Here is a 16,297-nt window from a genome sequence, read left to right as displayed (position 1 = left end):
TCTTCGGAAATTTTAAATACTTTGCAGTGACCCTATGCGTTCAGTGTGGCTCCCCATTTGGGAATTATGACATTAAGCATTATTTCTTTCTTGCTGAAACAGGAAGTTGTAGAAGTTGTAGTTAATAGAAGATTTTTCTATTTGTTCTGCCACTTAGCATGAAGGGGCAGAATACAACAAAAGATTATTAAGTAAGGTATAATCTTTTGAATGTTGGCTTGATTCACGTGCAAAACCAAGCTATGGCATGATGTTAATGAGAACAGATACTTTTATTCATTTCTAAACTATGTATTTTACTAAGAATAGTTTTTGTGGATTTGCTGTTGTTACTTAAAAAAACAGGCATGTCAAGAACATTGAGTAAAGTAAAGGAAATTGCATGATGTGTGTGTGTGAGAGAGAGAGGGAGGGAGGGAAGGAGAGATGACCCAGGGCACAGCACAGAAATAACACAAACAGCTGGCAGTTCAAACTGTCCCTTTATTGCTCCAAATTTCCCCACATGCTCCCACATTTCTTACAAGTCCCAGAGCAAAGTGATAACAAACCCCCACACAAACCTCAAGCAGCCTCTGGCTTCAATTAGTCGAGCTCAGTGCTGTATACACTGGGGCTACACAGCAATAAATCCAGCAGGACAAATCAAGGAGTTCAGGAAGCAAAAGATCCAGGTAATTAGTTCAGAACGCCAGAAAGAATGCAAGGACTCTTGGAAAGTTCAAATGTTGGCACTCAACACTTCTGGAACTCAATGTTTGTTCCTGACAAATGCCCCTCACCACAGCATCTTCTTAAGTTTCATTCCCCAGGTGTACCTTGTGGAGATGGACAGGGCATTCTTCTCCTGAGTAGTCTGCTCAGTCTGTGCTGTTCACGCCTTCTGTCCACTTTCCAAGCTCTTGGATCAGGAGGGGATGGTTCTTGCTCCTCGCCTGTGTTCTGTCTCTCATGTTCATCCTGTCCCTGTTCCTCCCTGTCTACAAGATGTCCTAATCCTGAAAGGCCCTGGCCTTCCCCATTTTTTTCCGAAGACAACAAAGCCGCCGCCCCCCCCCCCACAAATCTCTGTCTGCTCAGGTTACAGCTCGTCTTCCCCCACAGATTCAGGCTCCAACGGGGGCATGACATATCATATATCACAAAGATGAAAATTTTAGAAAGCTTAATTTTGTGATCGGATTTTCTCCCCCTCACTGCAGTATCTCTGTGTCTGCTCATAAAGCTTAGGGACACAATAGTGGTGGAACACTGGGGAAAAGAAATAACTCCGTCCATGTTCTTTCAGTAGAAACTGGTAATTGCTGGCAGAAAAATGCAAACTTCGTTTATACTGCATCTACTGTGACAAAAATCTGCTCAAAATACTTTCTTGATTCGTGTTGCAGACTGGCCTCTTTTTTTTTTTTAATTTGATTTATATGCCGCCCTTCTCCGGAGATTCAGGGCGGCTTACAATGCGTTAAGCAATAGCCTTCATTCTTTTGTATATTTATACAAAGTCAGCTTATTGCCCCCACAAACTGGGTCCTCAATTTACCTACCTTAGAAAGGATGGAAGGCTGAGTCAACCTTGAGCCTGGTGAGATTCGAACTTACAGTAATTGCAGACAGCTGGTGTTAATCAAGGCTATCAGTCTGCTGAGCCACCAGGCCCTTTATTTATGTATATAGCACTTTCTGTGTACATTTAAACCATGCCACTGATGCTTTGATTTAAATGATATGCAATTTATAAATATCCCTCTTCCATCTTTCTTTCCCAGTTTTCAAAGCTACATTTGTTCAAATATCAATGTTGGCTATGACTAGCTTTAAATTTTAATTGGTGGAAGTATAGTTAGAAAATAATAGAAAGAGTGTGGAAGCCTTGAAACATTCTCCTAATCTCTTCAGGAACTTTGTCTCAAATGAGAAATTTCTATCTCTATCTATTTTATCCTTGGGGATAAATGTATTAATTCTTTAGAGATTTATCTTGGAATGAAATGCAGGATGAATATATCATTCTATTGTGCCATCTTATTTTTATAAGTCACTTAAAAATACTTCTTTCGAAACAAAGTTCTGCTTCTCAAACCCCTTTCATAGTTATCTTCTTGGAAATTACCTGCATTTTAAAAAAGTAATAAATGACATTATCATTGAAATACTTATTTTGAATCTGTTTTTTTTAATATTTCCAGAATGAAATAGAAACAAGTAAATCTGCTCCAATACTGAATGCAACAAAGCAAGATGGTCTGGTGCCAAAATCACATAGTGTTTCGCTTAATGACACTGAAACAAGGAAGCTAGTGGAAGAATGCAAAAGACTTCAAGCAGATATCGTGAAACTATCAGAGGAAAATAGACATCTGAGAGTAAGATACAAAATACATAATAATCTCATCAGTAAAATTGAATTTTACAGATTTGTTCATGAAATACAGTTTTAAAAATTGTTTACATCAAGCTGTTTATAATAGTTTTTCTATGCTGGAAGGATAGAATACTAATCCAGTAAATAATTATGATAAGAATTTTAAGAATTAAGGCAGTTTTAAGAATTTGTTTCAAGAATTAAGGCAGTTAAATTTACTAAAGTGATAAATTAATCACATACAGTACACCTTATATTTAAATATTTTAGGTTGTGCTTCCATTACTCAAGAAAAATAAAAATGTGTTTAAAATGTGCATCAGGTTGTTTTAGTAGTTTAGTAGTCTCTGACTTACAAGTGAATTTAGGCTTAAGTTTTTCTTCTTGAACTTTCTGTAAAGCTGGGATGGTGTTAAAAGCCTAGAAGTTCCTCTGTGCTACCATTTGTAATCCTAAAGCTGAAATAAGTAGTAATGTTTCCAGCAAATCAGTGTTCTCAATTATTTTAAATATTTAATCATACTATTATAGTAATCATATAGATCGGGAAATTTCTTAGTTCCTATTTTCTATTTAAGATTAATATTTTATGCCCCCTTTATGTTAAGTATCACTCTTTAAAGTCAGAATGCATGAATAAATAGTCTATGATAGCATTGAAATACTTCTATGAAATGTGCCCTGGTTATATTTGAGCCTGATGTGGTCTCGTGATTTTTCCTCTGTTGATTAATTTCTTCCATGTATTTTCAGGATGAAGGCTTGAGGCTGAGAAAGGTGGCACACTCAGATAAACCTGGACCGTCAGGCTTGGCCCTCCGAGATAATGTCTCCAACCCTCTTCCTTCACTCCTTGTTGTAATTGCAGCCATTTTCATTGGATTCTTTTTAGGGAAATTCATCTTGTAGAAAGGGAGAGAGAAGAGAGAGAGAAGCATGCAGAATGCTGCTTCCTTTTTTTTCTTGGCCAGAAAAAAAAAATTACCTACCACTTCATTGGTAGTATGGCCAAAGTGACCATTTTTGTGTACAGCATCATACAGGCTTTGCCTCTAATGATCTTGCACGGTTAGACAACACGATAAAAAGACAAACTGTTCGGCTGCTGGACAAAATTGTATATTAATTCATTAATAGCAGGTGTCAGTTGCACATTCAGTCCTTTATGAAAACTCATAAATAAAGAATTGTTCTTTCTTTTTGTGGTTTTAATAAGAGTTAAAATTGTTCAAAGTCTTGTAAATGTTATTTTAATAATCCTTTTCAAATTTTATCTGTTATTCTTGCCTCTTGGAAAGAATGATTATTAGAATGCTAATTCGCTTGTTCAGGAAAATGATGAGGCATTCTGTGGGGAAATGTTCCTCTTAGTGTATACATTTTTCCCTTCACCTTACTTTGCTGATATCATGGCAGAATTTCTTACCCTTGTGAGGTGGTTGTGGAAGAAAAAAATAATCATCCTGACAGCCCTGTCCCATGGTATTTAACAAACAAAAAAATAAAACTGTTAACAGACTTTCTGATGGGTAGCTTGTTTCTGTGAATTGTTCTTTTAGAAAGATTTTACAACATATGCTATACACAGCCTGCTTCTTGTCACAGATTTATATTGTTCACTAGTTGTGGCTTAGACTGGTGCCAGTGAAGCTTCAGAAGAAATGTAGCAGTTTCCATATTGTGCAGCAACAGCTGTAAAATTACCTGACTTTTTAGGAAAAGGTCAGAATTTGATTTGTTTTGGGACATGGGATACATACTTTAAATTTACTTTTTAAAACTAGTATTTTGGGTTTTTTAGATACTTCTGTTGTACCACTGATATTCTTTTAAATTTATGGAATCAATTGTATCTTGATTTTTCATCCAGACTTATTTAGGCCAAGTGTCCATAGAAGAATAATCCCTATATTGTTTCCAAATAACCCAAAGTTAATACTGATTGAGAAAACATTGATCATTTAGTGTTGTTTTAAGCCTTGTTCAGCAAATGTCTTGGCACAGCTGCCTGTTAGCTATGCATATCTTAATTCTATAAAATTCATTTTATTTGGTCTGAATATTTTTTCTGCACAATCTTTCGGTTTGTTTAATTTCTGGTATTCACTTCATTGAATAGATGATTTTGAAAGCACAATACAGCTATTCTACATAATCCATCATAGGCAAGTATTTGAAATTGATATTTTGGAAGGCTTATACTTATAAGCAGAATTTTGTATGTCCTTGGATATAATGAAACAGTGCTATGTAGAGTTTACATAGCTGAGAACTGTTCTAGGAAAAATATAAATCTTCTTGGTTGCCTTTGATTTCTAATGCTTTTTTTAATGGAAGAGCTACTTATGTCATGTACCATCACAATTCGCTGTGATAAACTTTTATAAACATCTTGCAATTTACAAAGAAGATGATGAACAAACTACTTGTCTGATGTTTCACTTAAAAGCATGCAAATACAGTTACTCTTTGTGTTTTCTGGTATCTGCATTCTGACTTTGGTGACTTGAAGAAGCGTGCTCATATCTGGTTCTCACTTAATTGGTTCTAAAAGGAGTAGTATTGTTCATACTGTATTGTGTAACTGGTACATCAGGAGAAGCATTTATTCTTTGAAGGAAGTTGATCACTGAAAGAGATTACAAGGAAGATTTATGTACAGGCTATAACTTCTAGATATGTTTTGATAATTCTGTGAAAGAAGAAAGCTTCAAAGATATGTTCGCTATTCAACAAAAGCTACAACAGTTTGCACTGGCTAAATACTTTAGCATTTATTAGCCTGAACTTAGAATTTATTACAGATAGCCAGAACTGTGGCGAAACATAGTATGAGGAAGTACTCTAACCTTGGCAGATCTCTTGCCAAAAATAAAATAAAATAAAGACAACAATAACAAAAGCATTCCACAGCTTATACTATGATGATCATAAGTGTAGAATTAGGGTCCTAGCTGGGCCACTTAGCAGGGCAAGGCTTTCAAAGACAAATATTATGGAATGATTCAATAATTACTGTAAGTAAAGTGAGAAAATCCTGTTTGTGGATGCGCTTCTAGTTTTTAATAATCTTTTCATAACTGTATATAAAATGTAATGCTGAACTATTTCACTCTCAGGAGTGATTCTGGATGATACCAACTGTATTTAGTGAATTTATGTAATACGGATTAAATTGTTCCTGAAATGGTTAGAACTTTGCCTGTTTGCTTGTGTACACCAATGTGAGGAACATACTTGTTCCTGTTAGTAAGTGCTTCCATCAGAAAGTGCAGTGTGTTCACTGTAGTAGGTCTTATGTATAGTGAATTATTGGCTCCTGCAGCTTGCATGATGCAAGCTTTATATTTAAGGTTGGCAACTTTGCTTATGACAAGAAATTATAGCAGAAAGCAGAATTATTTAAAAGTCCTGAAATATTTTTTTTGTCTGCTTCTTGCAAAGTAAGAAAGAAGGTCTGCCCAAAATCTGTTTAATCGATTTCAAAGAAAATAATTATGCTTAAGTAACATTAAAATGAGTTTTCCAGTGAATTTCTCATTGCTAAAAGTCTTTTGTGCATTCAGGTAGTATTAAAGATATTGGGAAAATAACCCTACAAGTTATGAACTGAGTGAACATTGCAAAGGATTTATGGTACCCATTGGTTTTATAATACAAGATATTTCTGTTGTGTTGAATGCAAAGTTTATAAAATAAATTAAAACTTGGTATTCATAAAATGGGAAGCCGGCAACTTCATGCACACAAATTGTTTTGGATTATAATTCTTGAACATCTAAAAGACCTGTACTAAGACTGGGGATTATAAGAGAAACATAACACAGAATGCAGAAAATATGGAGATGCCCCATTTGTTCTTGGTAACGATAATAAAACTTTAACATAGCCTGTTATGCAATCACGTGTATAAAATAGGCCATTGGATTTGAATATCATATTCAGTAAATACTGGCTTGTTGGGATATGTTGAAATTTGTGCTCAGATAAGTAACTATATTTTGTGAATCAATGCAATTGCGTAAGAATAGGCATATTCTTATCTAACAGAAAAGACACATGGATAATTTGAGAGGCTGTTTGATTTTGTTCTTGACTCTCAGCAACTGTATTCTTTTATCTAATTTGTGAATTTATGAATTAAAGCAAATCTTTTCCCTGATGATTATCTAATACTATCTTATTACACATACTTTTCCTGTATTGTTCAGCCTAATACACTAGGTGACAATCTATATGCTCTTGTAATAAAGTAACAACATTTGTTAAACCCAAAGTTGTTGCTAACAGATTATTTTCTAGTAGCATGATCAGTTTTCAGGCAAGAAATTATTGGAATTGTAATCCTTTTCACTTGTCTCCATTTGCATCTTTCTCTCTAAAACATGCCAGCGCTAATCATGTGGTGATCATAGAATAATTTCAGACAGCCTATATATATAGCAAAAGCAAACTTAATTCTTTCTAGGATTAATGATTCAACATACATGTAGAAGTATTTTGTATTAGAAAACCTTTGTTTTGGCATACAGTCTGATTCCAGAAAACTGAAGAAGCTAGACAACTATATTTTCACTACAGTACTTAAATTTAAGATCACATCATATTGAACATCTTGTTTGCTATGTTAATAATTTATGTGTGATACAATTTTGAGGTATCACATTTCATACATGCTCATTTAAATAAGCATTCAATGTAATACAAAAAATAAGTCATCCTGGATTTGATTAATCTAGGTGCTTAAACATAAAGTTTCTCTGAAAAGTTGAATATATTTTGTCATTTGTCTTACTCTGCACTTTTTCAGTTGTATGTAATATTGTGCCATTTCCCAAATGTCAGCATATAAATCTTGGTATTCACAGTGAAAATGTTCTGAGATTGAGCTGCTGCCTTGATGCTCTTTGAGTGCTCTTTTTATGGTAGCTGTTTCCCTAAACTAGAAAGGATGCCTGGGGAAATATGTTCTTAGAGTATGGGCACCCCCATTTATCAGTCATTCTGAAAGTGGTTTACATGGAAGCTACCAAAGTAAAAATTATATAGGTAATATCGGAGATTATCTAAAGTTACGTCTTTGTGAAGATTTCTGTTTTGTTTACTTCTCTATTATTGTGACTGAGCTTTGTTAAACATAATTAAACCTCTTGAGTTGATAAAATCTTAGTTTGCAGAATTATATTTATTCTGTTAGCTTGGGTTTGGGGCTTCTTGAATAAGAAGACACCTGTCTCAAGCTTGCCTTTATTCAGAAAAACTGTAAGTTTAAACATTCTTCAACTCAAAAGCAGAAATAGATCAAATGAGGATTATGGGATGAGCTATAAATGGATTGATGCATGTGGTTTAAGCTTTCAGTGCCGTTCTTATCTTTTTTGTGTTCTTAGTACTAATGAGACCTATAAATTATTGGAGAAAGAAACAAAACAGAAATTGTTTATTATAATGTACAGAATTGTACATTATATGTTCAACAACTTCAATGTTCGTAAATCTTTCCAAATCTTACATTGCCTTTCTCTAATTACAGAAAAAAATATTTTGTATGACAACTCTAGTTTTCCTGTTGCCATTTTCATTTTAACTGTTTTTAAAATCACCTTACAGAGATGTCTGCAGGAATGCAATCAAAGCTCTGCCCGTTTTTTATGTGTACCACATTAAAATAAACCAGTTGTGATGCATAAAACATGTACATTAGAAAAACCATGTCAGTCACATCATTGTAGCCACCATCATCCTGATTCTTGACCATAGCCTATGGACACCCGTGTCCTTTAAGTCAGAGTTGACCAACATTTTTTATACATACACCAAGGAGTTGCATGAACAGTATAGGCAAAAGGGGTGTTTTAAGGACTGTCAGGCTTAGAATTTAATTCTAACAATTCCTATTTTCTGATGCCACTTAATTTGTGCACAATCTTTTTTAATGTAGCATCAGTCCTAAAATAAAAGTTTAGATGAATTGTACAATAAATTGAAGTTTGCTTTCAACATGCTTTTGAAAACCAATTGCCCAAACTAAATTTAGAAAAGAGCCTAGTTTTTTAAAATGGATTTATGTTGGCAATCTAGATGTTAGTGATAGTTTTATCTAATAGTTGGCTAGACCAGAGGATTTTTTCTCCATTTACATTTTATTACACATTTTCATTTATTTATTTCACACTTTATCACAGTGTTTGGCTGTCTGCCCCTGACTTGTAAGATTAATATAATAACTACTATGAAATCTATCCATCTTTTGGAGGCAAGATGATACCACTAGATGGCAATATCTTAATTCTTGTTAATCATTTTAATTCTTGTTGGAAGCACTGGAACATTTTTCTGTGTAGCTTTGGTTTCTAGCACAGGCTTGTACTAATAGTGTTTTACATAAATCATCTTGCTGTGTTCATTAAAAAAAATGCTTACGCCATATTCCTTTTTTTAATGCATTACAGAATAGCCAGTATGCACAGCAGTAGATTAATGAATATAAAATTTGGATTTACTTTGCAACTTTTTCAAAACATTCTGAGTTGGAAATATTAAATGGTAGGTAAAGATTTTATATATCCTCTCAGAATATAAGAGCAAAATGAAAATTTTGAACTTTAGCTGCAATGTCATGCCAAGTTATTTGTGAGCATGCCCTGCTATTTTAAAAGTAAAGATAATTGGATATAAATAATTTCAACTAAGTGAATAAGATAAAGCTAATTTCTACCAGAATTACTTTGTCAGGGGTGTCAAACTCGCGTCATCACAGCAGCATCACGTGATGTATCGGGACTTTTTTTCCCTTTCCTAAACCGGGCATGGGCCTGACCAGCATATGACCCATCTGGCCCGCAGGCCGGGAGTTTGACAGCCCTGCTTTATGTGCACCATTTTATCTATGTGAATTTGCTAATTCGTACTAGAATGTATTTAATGTTCACTATAGCATGTCACTTTTTTGTAAAACAGCAAAATGTTTCATCTTGCAATCTAACAGAACAATTTTCATAGGCTTGCACCCTTAAGAGTTTTTGTAACCATGGTTCCTAAGGGAATGTTGGGAGTTTCAATCTCAACACATCTGGATAGCAACAAATGAGAGACAGCTGTAGTTGACAAAAACATGCTCTACTTAGAAGAATTAGTTATTCTTCTAGTAATTAGTTTCATATATTCAGGGTATTAACATGTGCTCAAGTTTCCCAAGCACTTTAAATTAGAAAATGAACAGGGATAAAATATTAGGATAAAATATTCCTTGGGCACATACGAAAATATAAAGCCAGTTTACAATCTAATCCCAAAAAGTGGAACCATGCTTGAATCCATGCAGTTGCAGCCTGCTGATTGTATAGTCCAACACACTCTAAGTGCAGAGGATTACTGTATTGGTTTTAATACAGTAGGTGTAGTTTTGCACACATGTAAATCCATTTGCCTGTTAACATCAGAAAATACAGCTGATTACATGCAGTTTTCATTATTTAAATGAATGCCTTTAATATAAATGAATTGTTCTTTTTGGAAATTAATATGTGGCTGGTGTATCAATGGAATATTTCAAATGATACTAATTTGCTTTTAAGAATGTCTGTGGTTTTCATACATCTTGTGAATGCTCATTTATAGGTTGTTTTTGTTTTTTGTTTCATTTTAATGAAAGCTTATAGATTCATGATCTGCCCATTCCCTTTGGTTTTAGTATATTTTGTTACTTTTCCATACAACTGGAAGGACATTATTTAAACGAGCATTAGTGTAAATTTCAGTATATCAGGAAGAGATGAAAATTTCAGAACTCAGTCCCTTTATTAGCATTAAACAATAGAATGCATTATATACATTATTTTAACGCAAGATTCAGTTTAAAGATAGGATATTCTTATGATCTTCCCTATTAAATATAAAAGTGGAAGGATTTTGCCAATCAGCTCGGTATGTAAACTGAAATTTTGGAGAGGAAATTGTGTCAATAAACATGCACATATCCTCAAATAGTATGTGGGAAGTACATGGAAGTGAATACAGTAAAGAGTACTGACTGGAAGTTCAAGCATATTAAGTCATCTATTTCTTATTGTTAAATTAAAAACTAAATTGCTACCGTATCAGTTTAAAAACTCAAAAATAATGGAGTTTAAATACAACTGTCATTATTGCAGAATTATACATTTGTCTTCCAAAGTTAAGTAGGTAGGTGATATTGTTTTAAAATCATTTTTAGAAATGTTTGAGAAATAAAGATCATAATGTACTAATATACTTTTGATTTTCTGCATATATTGCTAACTGTAAAAATTCAAAAATATTAACAAAAAGCAATCTTAATAGAATTGCTATTGAGCTTTGACACAACACCAGGAAAAAAATAGGTAAGAATTTTCTTAATCTCATATTCAGATCTTTGCAATACTTTCAATAATACATTTTATTAAAAAGGGAATAAATTATAAGCTACAATGTTAAACATGACATATTAAAAAGTTTAATTTCAAAGGATAAGCTTCACTTTAACTTTTTCTTGTATTTCTAATTCCAATTAGACTTCTAAAATTAAGAAAGTTACAAAATGGCTAAATCATAATCTATATACTACACTCTTTTTTATAAGATGTAAGAGAGCTATTTGTTATATTTTGTGATTATAATGGTGGTTCAGCTTATCCATATGCTCTGTTTCATTGCTATTTCTATGCACAGTGGTAGTTGGCATGCATACTAGAAGATGACAACCTTATAGGCATTTGTGAGTGCATAAGTACACACAAATACACACCTGTAGAAAAAAAACGATCTAGAGAATACTGTGTTTTCTGGATTTGTTATATTTGATAAGGAGCTGTGAATCTAAAGAAAAAGAATGATGATACATATTTGTAGTGTATTATTTCCCATTACTAATAAAGATGGAGTTACTCTTCATCCAAAATGCCTCTACTTTTCTCAACCAGCGTAAATTTGCAATTTGACTTAAGTTGCTTATAAATCTCTGTTCTTTAACAAATTGCTACATGTTCTTAGTTTTAAAAGTTTCCTTGTAAAGAATGACGTTAGGATTTAGCCCTGTTTTAATTAATTTCCCACTTTAATAAAATGAGATTCAAGGTACGTGCAATGAACATGACAACATTTCTTTCATGAAAATATATTTTAAAAATACTTTTGCTGTTAACAGAGAAGTCTTGTAATCTTTACTCCCCCATTTTACTTTACAATTTTAATTACAAGTTATTGGAAATCAGAAAAACATTAAATTATCATATATTGAGCAACAATATAAAACGTGTCATGTGTTATTCTGCATCATTGAATTTAATTTCACAAAATCTTTATACATTTTTAATTTTTGAAGATTTTATATTTATCCAGTTTTTTTATTCTAAGCATTTAATATGTAAAATCTATAAAAGTATATTTAGATACATCCATGGTTTGATTTTTTTGTATATACATATGTACACTGTAGCTTAAGAAAGTTGCAGTTTTCTAATATTGGCACTATAAAAGTATATCTGTTAATTAAATTCAGTGAAAAAATATTTTTTAATTCAATGGACTGCAACAGCAAAGCTGATGGAAGAAAGGTTGCAGAATATGTTCTGGTTAGTTGTAACAGAGTTTTTAACATGAAATAAAGAAACTGCAGTCTTAAAGTGCAATTACTATTGTGCAGTCATGTCAAACCGTAGATCAGACTGGGTGAAGCTCAAAGAAATGAGTGCTGTTCATGATTCAAATACAGGAAAGCATGAGAAAATAATAAAAGTTCTTAGGCATTCAAGTGCATCAAGAAAATAATTATTCTTGTCTTAAAAATGCCCTTTGCCAGTCTCATGAATCCCAATTCTTATATTGCCCTGATCTGAGAAATTTCAAAATGTTCTAGCTGAGAAGGTCCAAGTGAGGCACAGTATAAATAGCAACCATTGTGGCTAGCACAAATGCACAGGAATTGCTTGCTGATGCTCCATTATTATACCATCCTAGAATGTTTTCTTCTAATGTTCCTTCTATTCTTGGGGCTGCTGATGTACACTGGATTAAGGGCATTTGGTAAGAGGTTGCTCTTTTTTCTGGTTTGTCTGGGCTGGATCCATCACTAGGCCTCTGGCCGTTATACAGCAAGTATCTCCCCCTGGCATCCTGCTCCATTTTGAAGATCTCGTATTCTGTGTGAGGCAGACGGATTCCCAAAGCAATACATCCATTTGTGTGAGTCACATCTTGCTGCACCCCAACTTGCCAGGATCCTTCTGCTCCACATTCATTTCCATTGAAAACATTCAGTAGAGAGGCTGTAGCTATATCCATTGGAGTAACTTTCATATGGTTCACTGCAAAGAGAAGAAATTGCTTATTATATTTTGAAGTATAGCAATTTATAGCCCAGTCATGAATTGATGCTATTTTGTGAACATGATCAAAATCCTTACATTTAAATTATAGTTTTCCTTTAAACTGTGCTTTTATACATTAAAATTGATGTAACTATAATAGGCCTAAAGTTAATTTGCTTCAAAGGTATTCCAACACTTGCCCATCTGCTTCAGCATTGTATTTCCAATGGTATTGAAGATCCTTTCAAAAAGTCAACAACCATTCCACTTTTTATTTCCTTTTAAGCAACTGGTTTTTAGATACTTTTTAAACTTTGAGATTCCATTAGAATTCATGATTAACATATGTTAACAGATGTACCCTCTATCAATGTGGCTAATATTTAAAGGTGCCTAAATTACTGTCTACATCTTGTAGAAGCATTGGTATGCACTGAGTGAAAATATCTCAGATATCATAAAAGTAAAGTACACAGATATTCACCACTATTGCAAACACAGATTATTAAAATTAAGCAGAGTATTTTGAATAATACATGGATATATGGATATTCTCAATATATGCTCGGTCTTTAGAAATAGCCTTAAAATAATGCTTTGAAGGGACCTAAAATGTCACCTCTCTATCTTTATGTCTGGACATTATTGTTTGTTTCTGCCTCTCTATTTCTTTATTATTCTAGTTGGGGTTGCTGTAATGAATGCAGAAGCTTGACTAAAAGGCACCCTGTTATTAAGTTGGTTATTAGGCCAGATGCCTGCAATTACTGCAGGTTCAAATCTCGCCAGGCTCAAGGTTGACTCAGCCTTCCATCCTTTCTAAGGTAGGTAAATTGAGGACCCAGTTGTGCAGGCAATAAGCTGACTTTGTATAAATATACAAAAGGATGAAGGCTATTGCTTAGCGCATTGTAAGCCGCCCTGAGTCTCCGGAGAAGGGCGGCATATAAATCAAATTTAAAAAAAACAAACAGCTGATCTGATTGATGGCAGTGCTTCCACAACTGGACAATTCCAACCAAGTAGAAAAGTGTATTATTGGCCTTCCCTGAATAACTGCTGAAAAACTGTGATGCAGTGGGGACAGAATACATTTCATGCAACTAAAGATAGCATTCCTTTTAGCTCCATCTTTCTTATGTCCCTCAAAGTATTTTCACATTGTAGCTACTGAATGTATGCGTGAAATATATGCTGTGGAGAAAAATCTAAAAACACTCAAAAGAATTAGTTTCTGTTTGTGACAGTACTGGATTAGTACTCTAGTTTCTAAAATGCAAACAAGTGGCATAACTATGCAGTATTAATCATGACAAGCCACAGTTGTCTATTGATCTGTGACTAATAAATGATGTCCCTGGAACACAGTATAGTAATTTTGTTGTAGCTGTACTCTGCTGAATCCAGATGTTTCCAGAGGTCAACATCTTGCATCCAATATGTGTGGATATTGTGCAGCCAGAAAAGCAATGAGCTGGCAGTTTTGAATGGGTTTTGTTCCTCAAGTATTTCAACAATGCATTTTTTAGAATTTTAGCATGCACAGTGTTTACAAATACATAATTGTACTGCTTATTACTGCCAAGTTTTTGTGAATGTCGTCTGAGTAGATTGCACACCTGAAGTTTTCTTTTTATGTGGGTAGTTGCATTTGATTTAAATGGAGCGAGCTGAGTGATATATAGAAATAGATAATCTTTAGGAGAAATCGTTACAAGATAACATGGGGAAAATATCTCTTTTACAGGCCATCAGAATGGTATATAAAGTCCACCTTTCCTTAAGGTCTCAGAGGAGAGAAACAGATGTTATATTATACTGTATATAGTCATCCATCTGCAAGGTCCTTGAGTTCAATTCCCAATAATTCCCAATAGAGGGCATGACATCTAGCTACCCACATCTGACAATTCTAATAAGGATGAGACCAGTAACATGCTGGTTCCTGGTGTTAATGTAACTCATCTTAAAGAGACCTTGGAGTGAAGCCACAAGCAATATTGCTCAAATTTCCTTATTAATTTTCTTTAACCTAGGTATAAATAATTTCCGGATATCTTACTCATGCGATTAAACACTGAAATTGCTAGAGCTGTTAGTTTTGGTTTGTTGCTTGGACTAGAGTAATGAAGTCTGAAGAGTACAGGTAAAATTTATCATTTTGAAAAACAAGATATCTTCTGTGTGGATCTCGTGGTTGTTTTGCTGAAAATTCTATTACACTTTTAATACACTATTGAAAATACTACTTGGGAGGAGAATGCAGGTTATTTCTTGGAAAATTAGATCAAGAACAAAGCCTTATGGCTTCTTTTATTAGGACAAAGTAGCACCAGGAAAAAAAGCTTTTATTTCAAAAATGAGATAAATGTAATTTGCAGTTTGATTTTAACAGTTGTGCATATGAAACTCTTAGAAATGCAGAAATCCTATAATTTTATCTCACTTGCTGGCAAGAAGAGTAAGGTGGGATAAATTTATTTTCCTTCTATTACCTAAAAATAATATGTATGTAGACATTAATGTTTTCATATGGTGTAATTCTACTTTTTTCTAAAATTCAACACCTTTCACAATTAGACGTAAAATGCATGTACTAAATGTAGAATATATCTACTCATCAGTCAGTATATTTACAATTCTTGACTTATTTTTGGATCAGTTAAGATTAAGTGATCTACTCATTTGTAAAACAACGTAAATGTTTCTAAATGCATTAAACAAACTACCACAGCTCAGGGTTTGCACATAACTATCCCATTAAAAAAAAAAAGAAAATGCTCCATTTGAAAAATCAATTTCTTGGTAGGAAAATTGAATATATTTTTTGTTGTTTTTTAATGTTCTTGGCCAGCCAAACTTATAAACTGGTATTTATGAAATATTGTGAAGAGAGAATGATGCAAAACTTCAATTGAATTTCCTTTTAAAATTGTAGCCAAATGGGAAGTAAGCAGCAGATAGAATGGCAGCCATTAATATATTATCCTCTTTTGAGTCTTCATCTAGCATAATTTCCTGAGGAACGATAATGTATAAAGACCAGTGTTGTGGAAAAATAAACTTGATTTATATGAGCCAAGTTATTTTGATTCTGAGAAGAACGACTAAATGCAATTTTAAATGATTTTAGTTTTGTCTTCCAACTGAACTGAATAGTCTCCCTCAAAAGAATTCTCAAGCAGACAGACATTGGTTCTATTTCAATTCTGATGTCATCATCATATATAAAACTCAAAACCCCAGCAAAAAGTTCTTTGCAATTATCAATACAGATGTAATTTCATTTTAAAAGTTTACTTTTATGGTAATAATCTCAGTCAACCCTTGTAACCAGTTAACTGACCAATTTAGCCAGGGAGGCTATTCTATAAATAATTTGCAAAAGGTACATTTTAAATTTTGTCATGTCACCTGATTTTTATAAAAAAAAGGCAAAGTAAAGGCTGTTAATCATCTCTGTAGACTTAGTGTTATAATGTGTTTGCCTGGCCCAAAGCCAACATCTCAATATAGATCAAAAGCCAATATGGTGGGAGAACACTTTTCATTCAAAGGGAAGAGGATTTTCAAGTGCGTGCTTAAGCTTTTAGACAGCACCTGTTGG

At 33.5% G+C, this 16,297-nt stretch overlaps 2 protein-coding genes across 4 annotated transcripts in view; one reads left to right on the top strand and one right to left on the bottom strand.

Moving 5' to 3' along the window:
• The window catches only part of VAPA (VAMP associated protein A), a 39,531-nt gene extending 33,976 nt beyond the window's left edge, over positions 1-5,555 (top strand). For both annotated transcript variants that reach the window (XM_034429454.3, XM_060682044.2), the window contains 2 exons: positions 2,187-2,363; positions 3,116-5,555. In XM_034429454.3, the coding sequence (XP_034285345.1) occupies positions 2,187-2,363; positions 3,116-3,271 (333 nt within the window). In that variant the 3' untranslated portion in view covers positions 3,272-5,555. The remainder of the gene's footprint in view (positions 1-2,186; positions 2,364-3,115) is intronic.
• A 4,588-nt stretch (positions 5,556-10,143) lies between these two features.
• The window catches only part of APCDD1 (APC down-regulated 1), a 28,026-nt gene continuing 21,872 nt past the window's right edge, over positions 10,144-16,297 (bottom strand). For both annotated transcript variants that reach the window (XM_034429450.3, XM_087891325.1), the window contains one exon: positions 10,144-12,687. In XM_034429450.3, the coding sequence (XP_034285341.2) occupies positions 12,236-12,687 (452 nt within the window). In that variant the 3' untranslated portion in view covers positions 10,144-12,235. The remainder of the gene's footprint in view (positions 12,688-16,297) is intronic.

This window comes from Pantherophis guttatus, chromosome 3 (genome assembly GCF_059756535.1).
Source record: "Pantherophis guttatus breed Tessera chromosome 3, ASM5975653v1, whole genome shotgun sequence".
In the NCBI taxonomy this organism is placed as follows: Eukaryota; Metazoa; Chordata; class Lepidosauria; order Squamata; family Colubridae; genus Pantherophis; species Pantherophis guttatus.
Note: the sequence above shows the minus strand (reverse complement) of the source record. Positions and strands in the feature narration are given on the sequence as shown.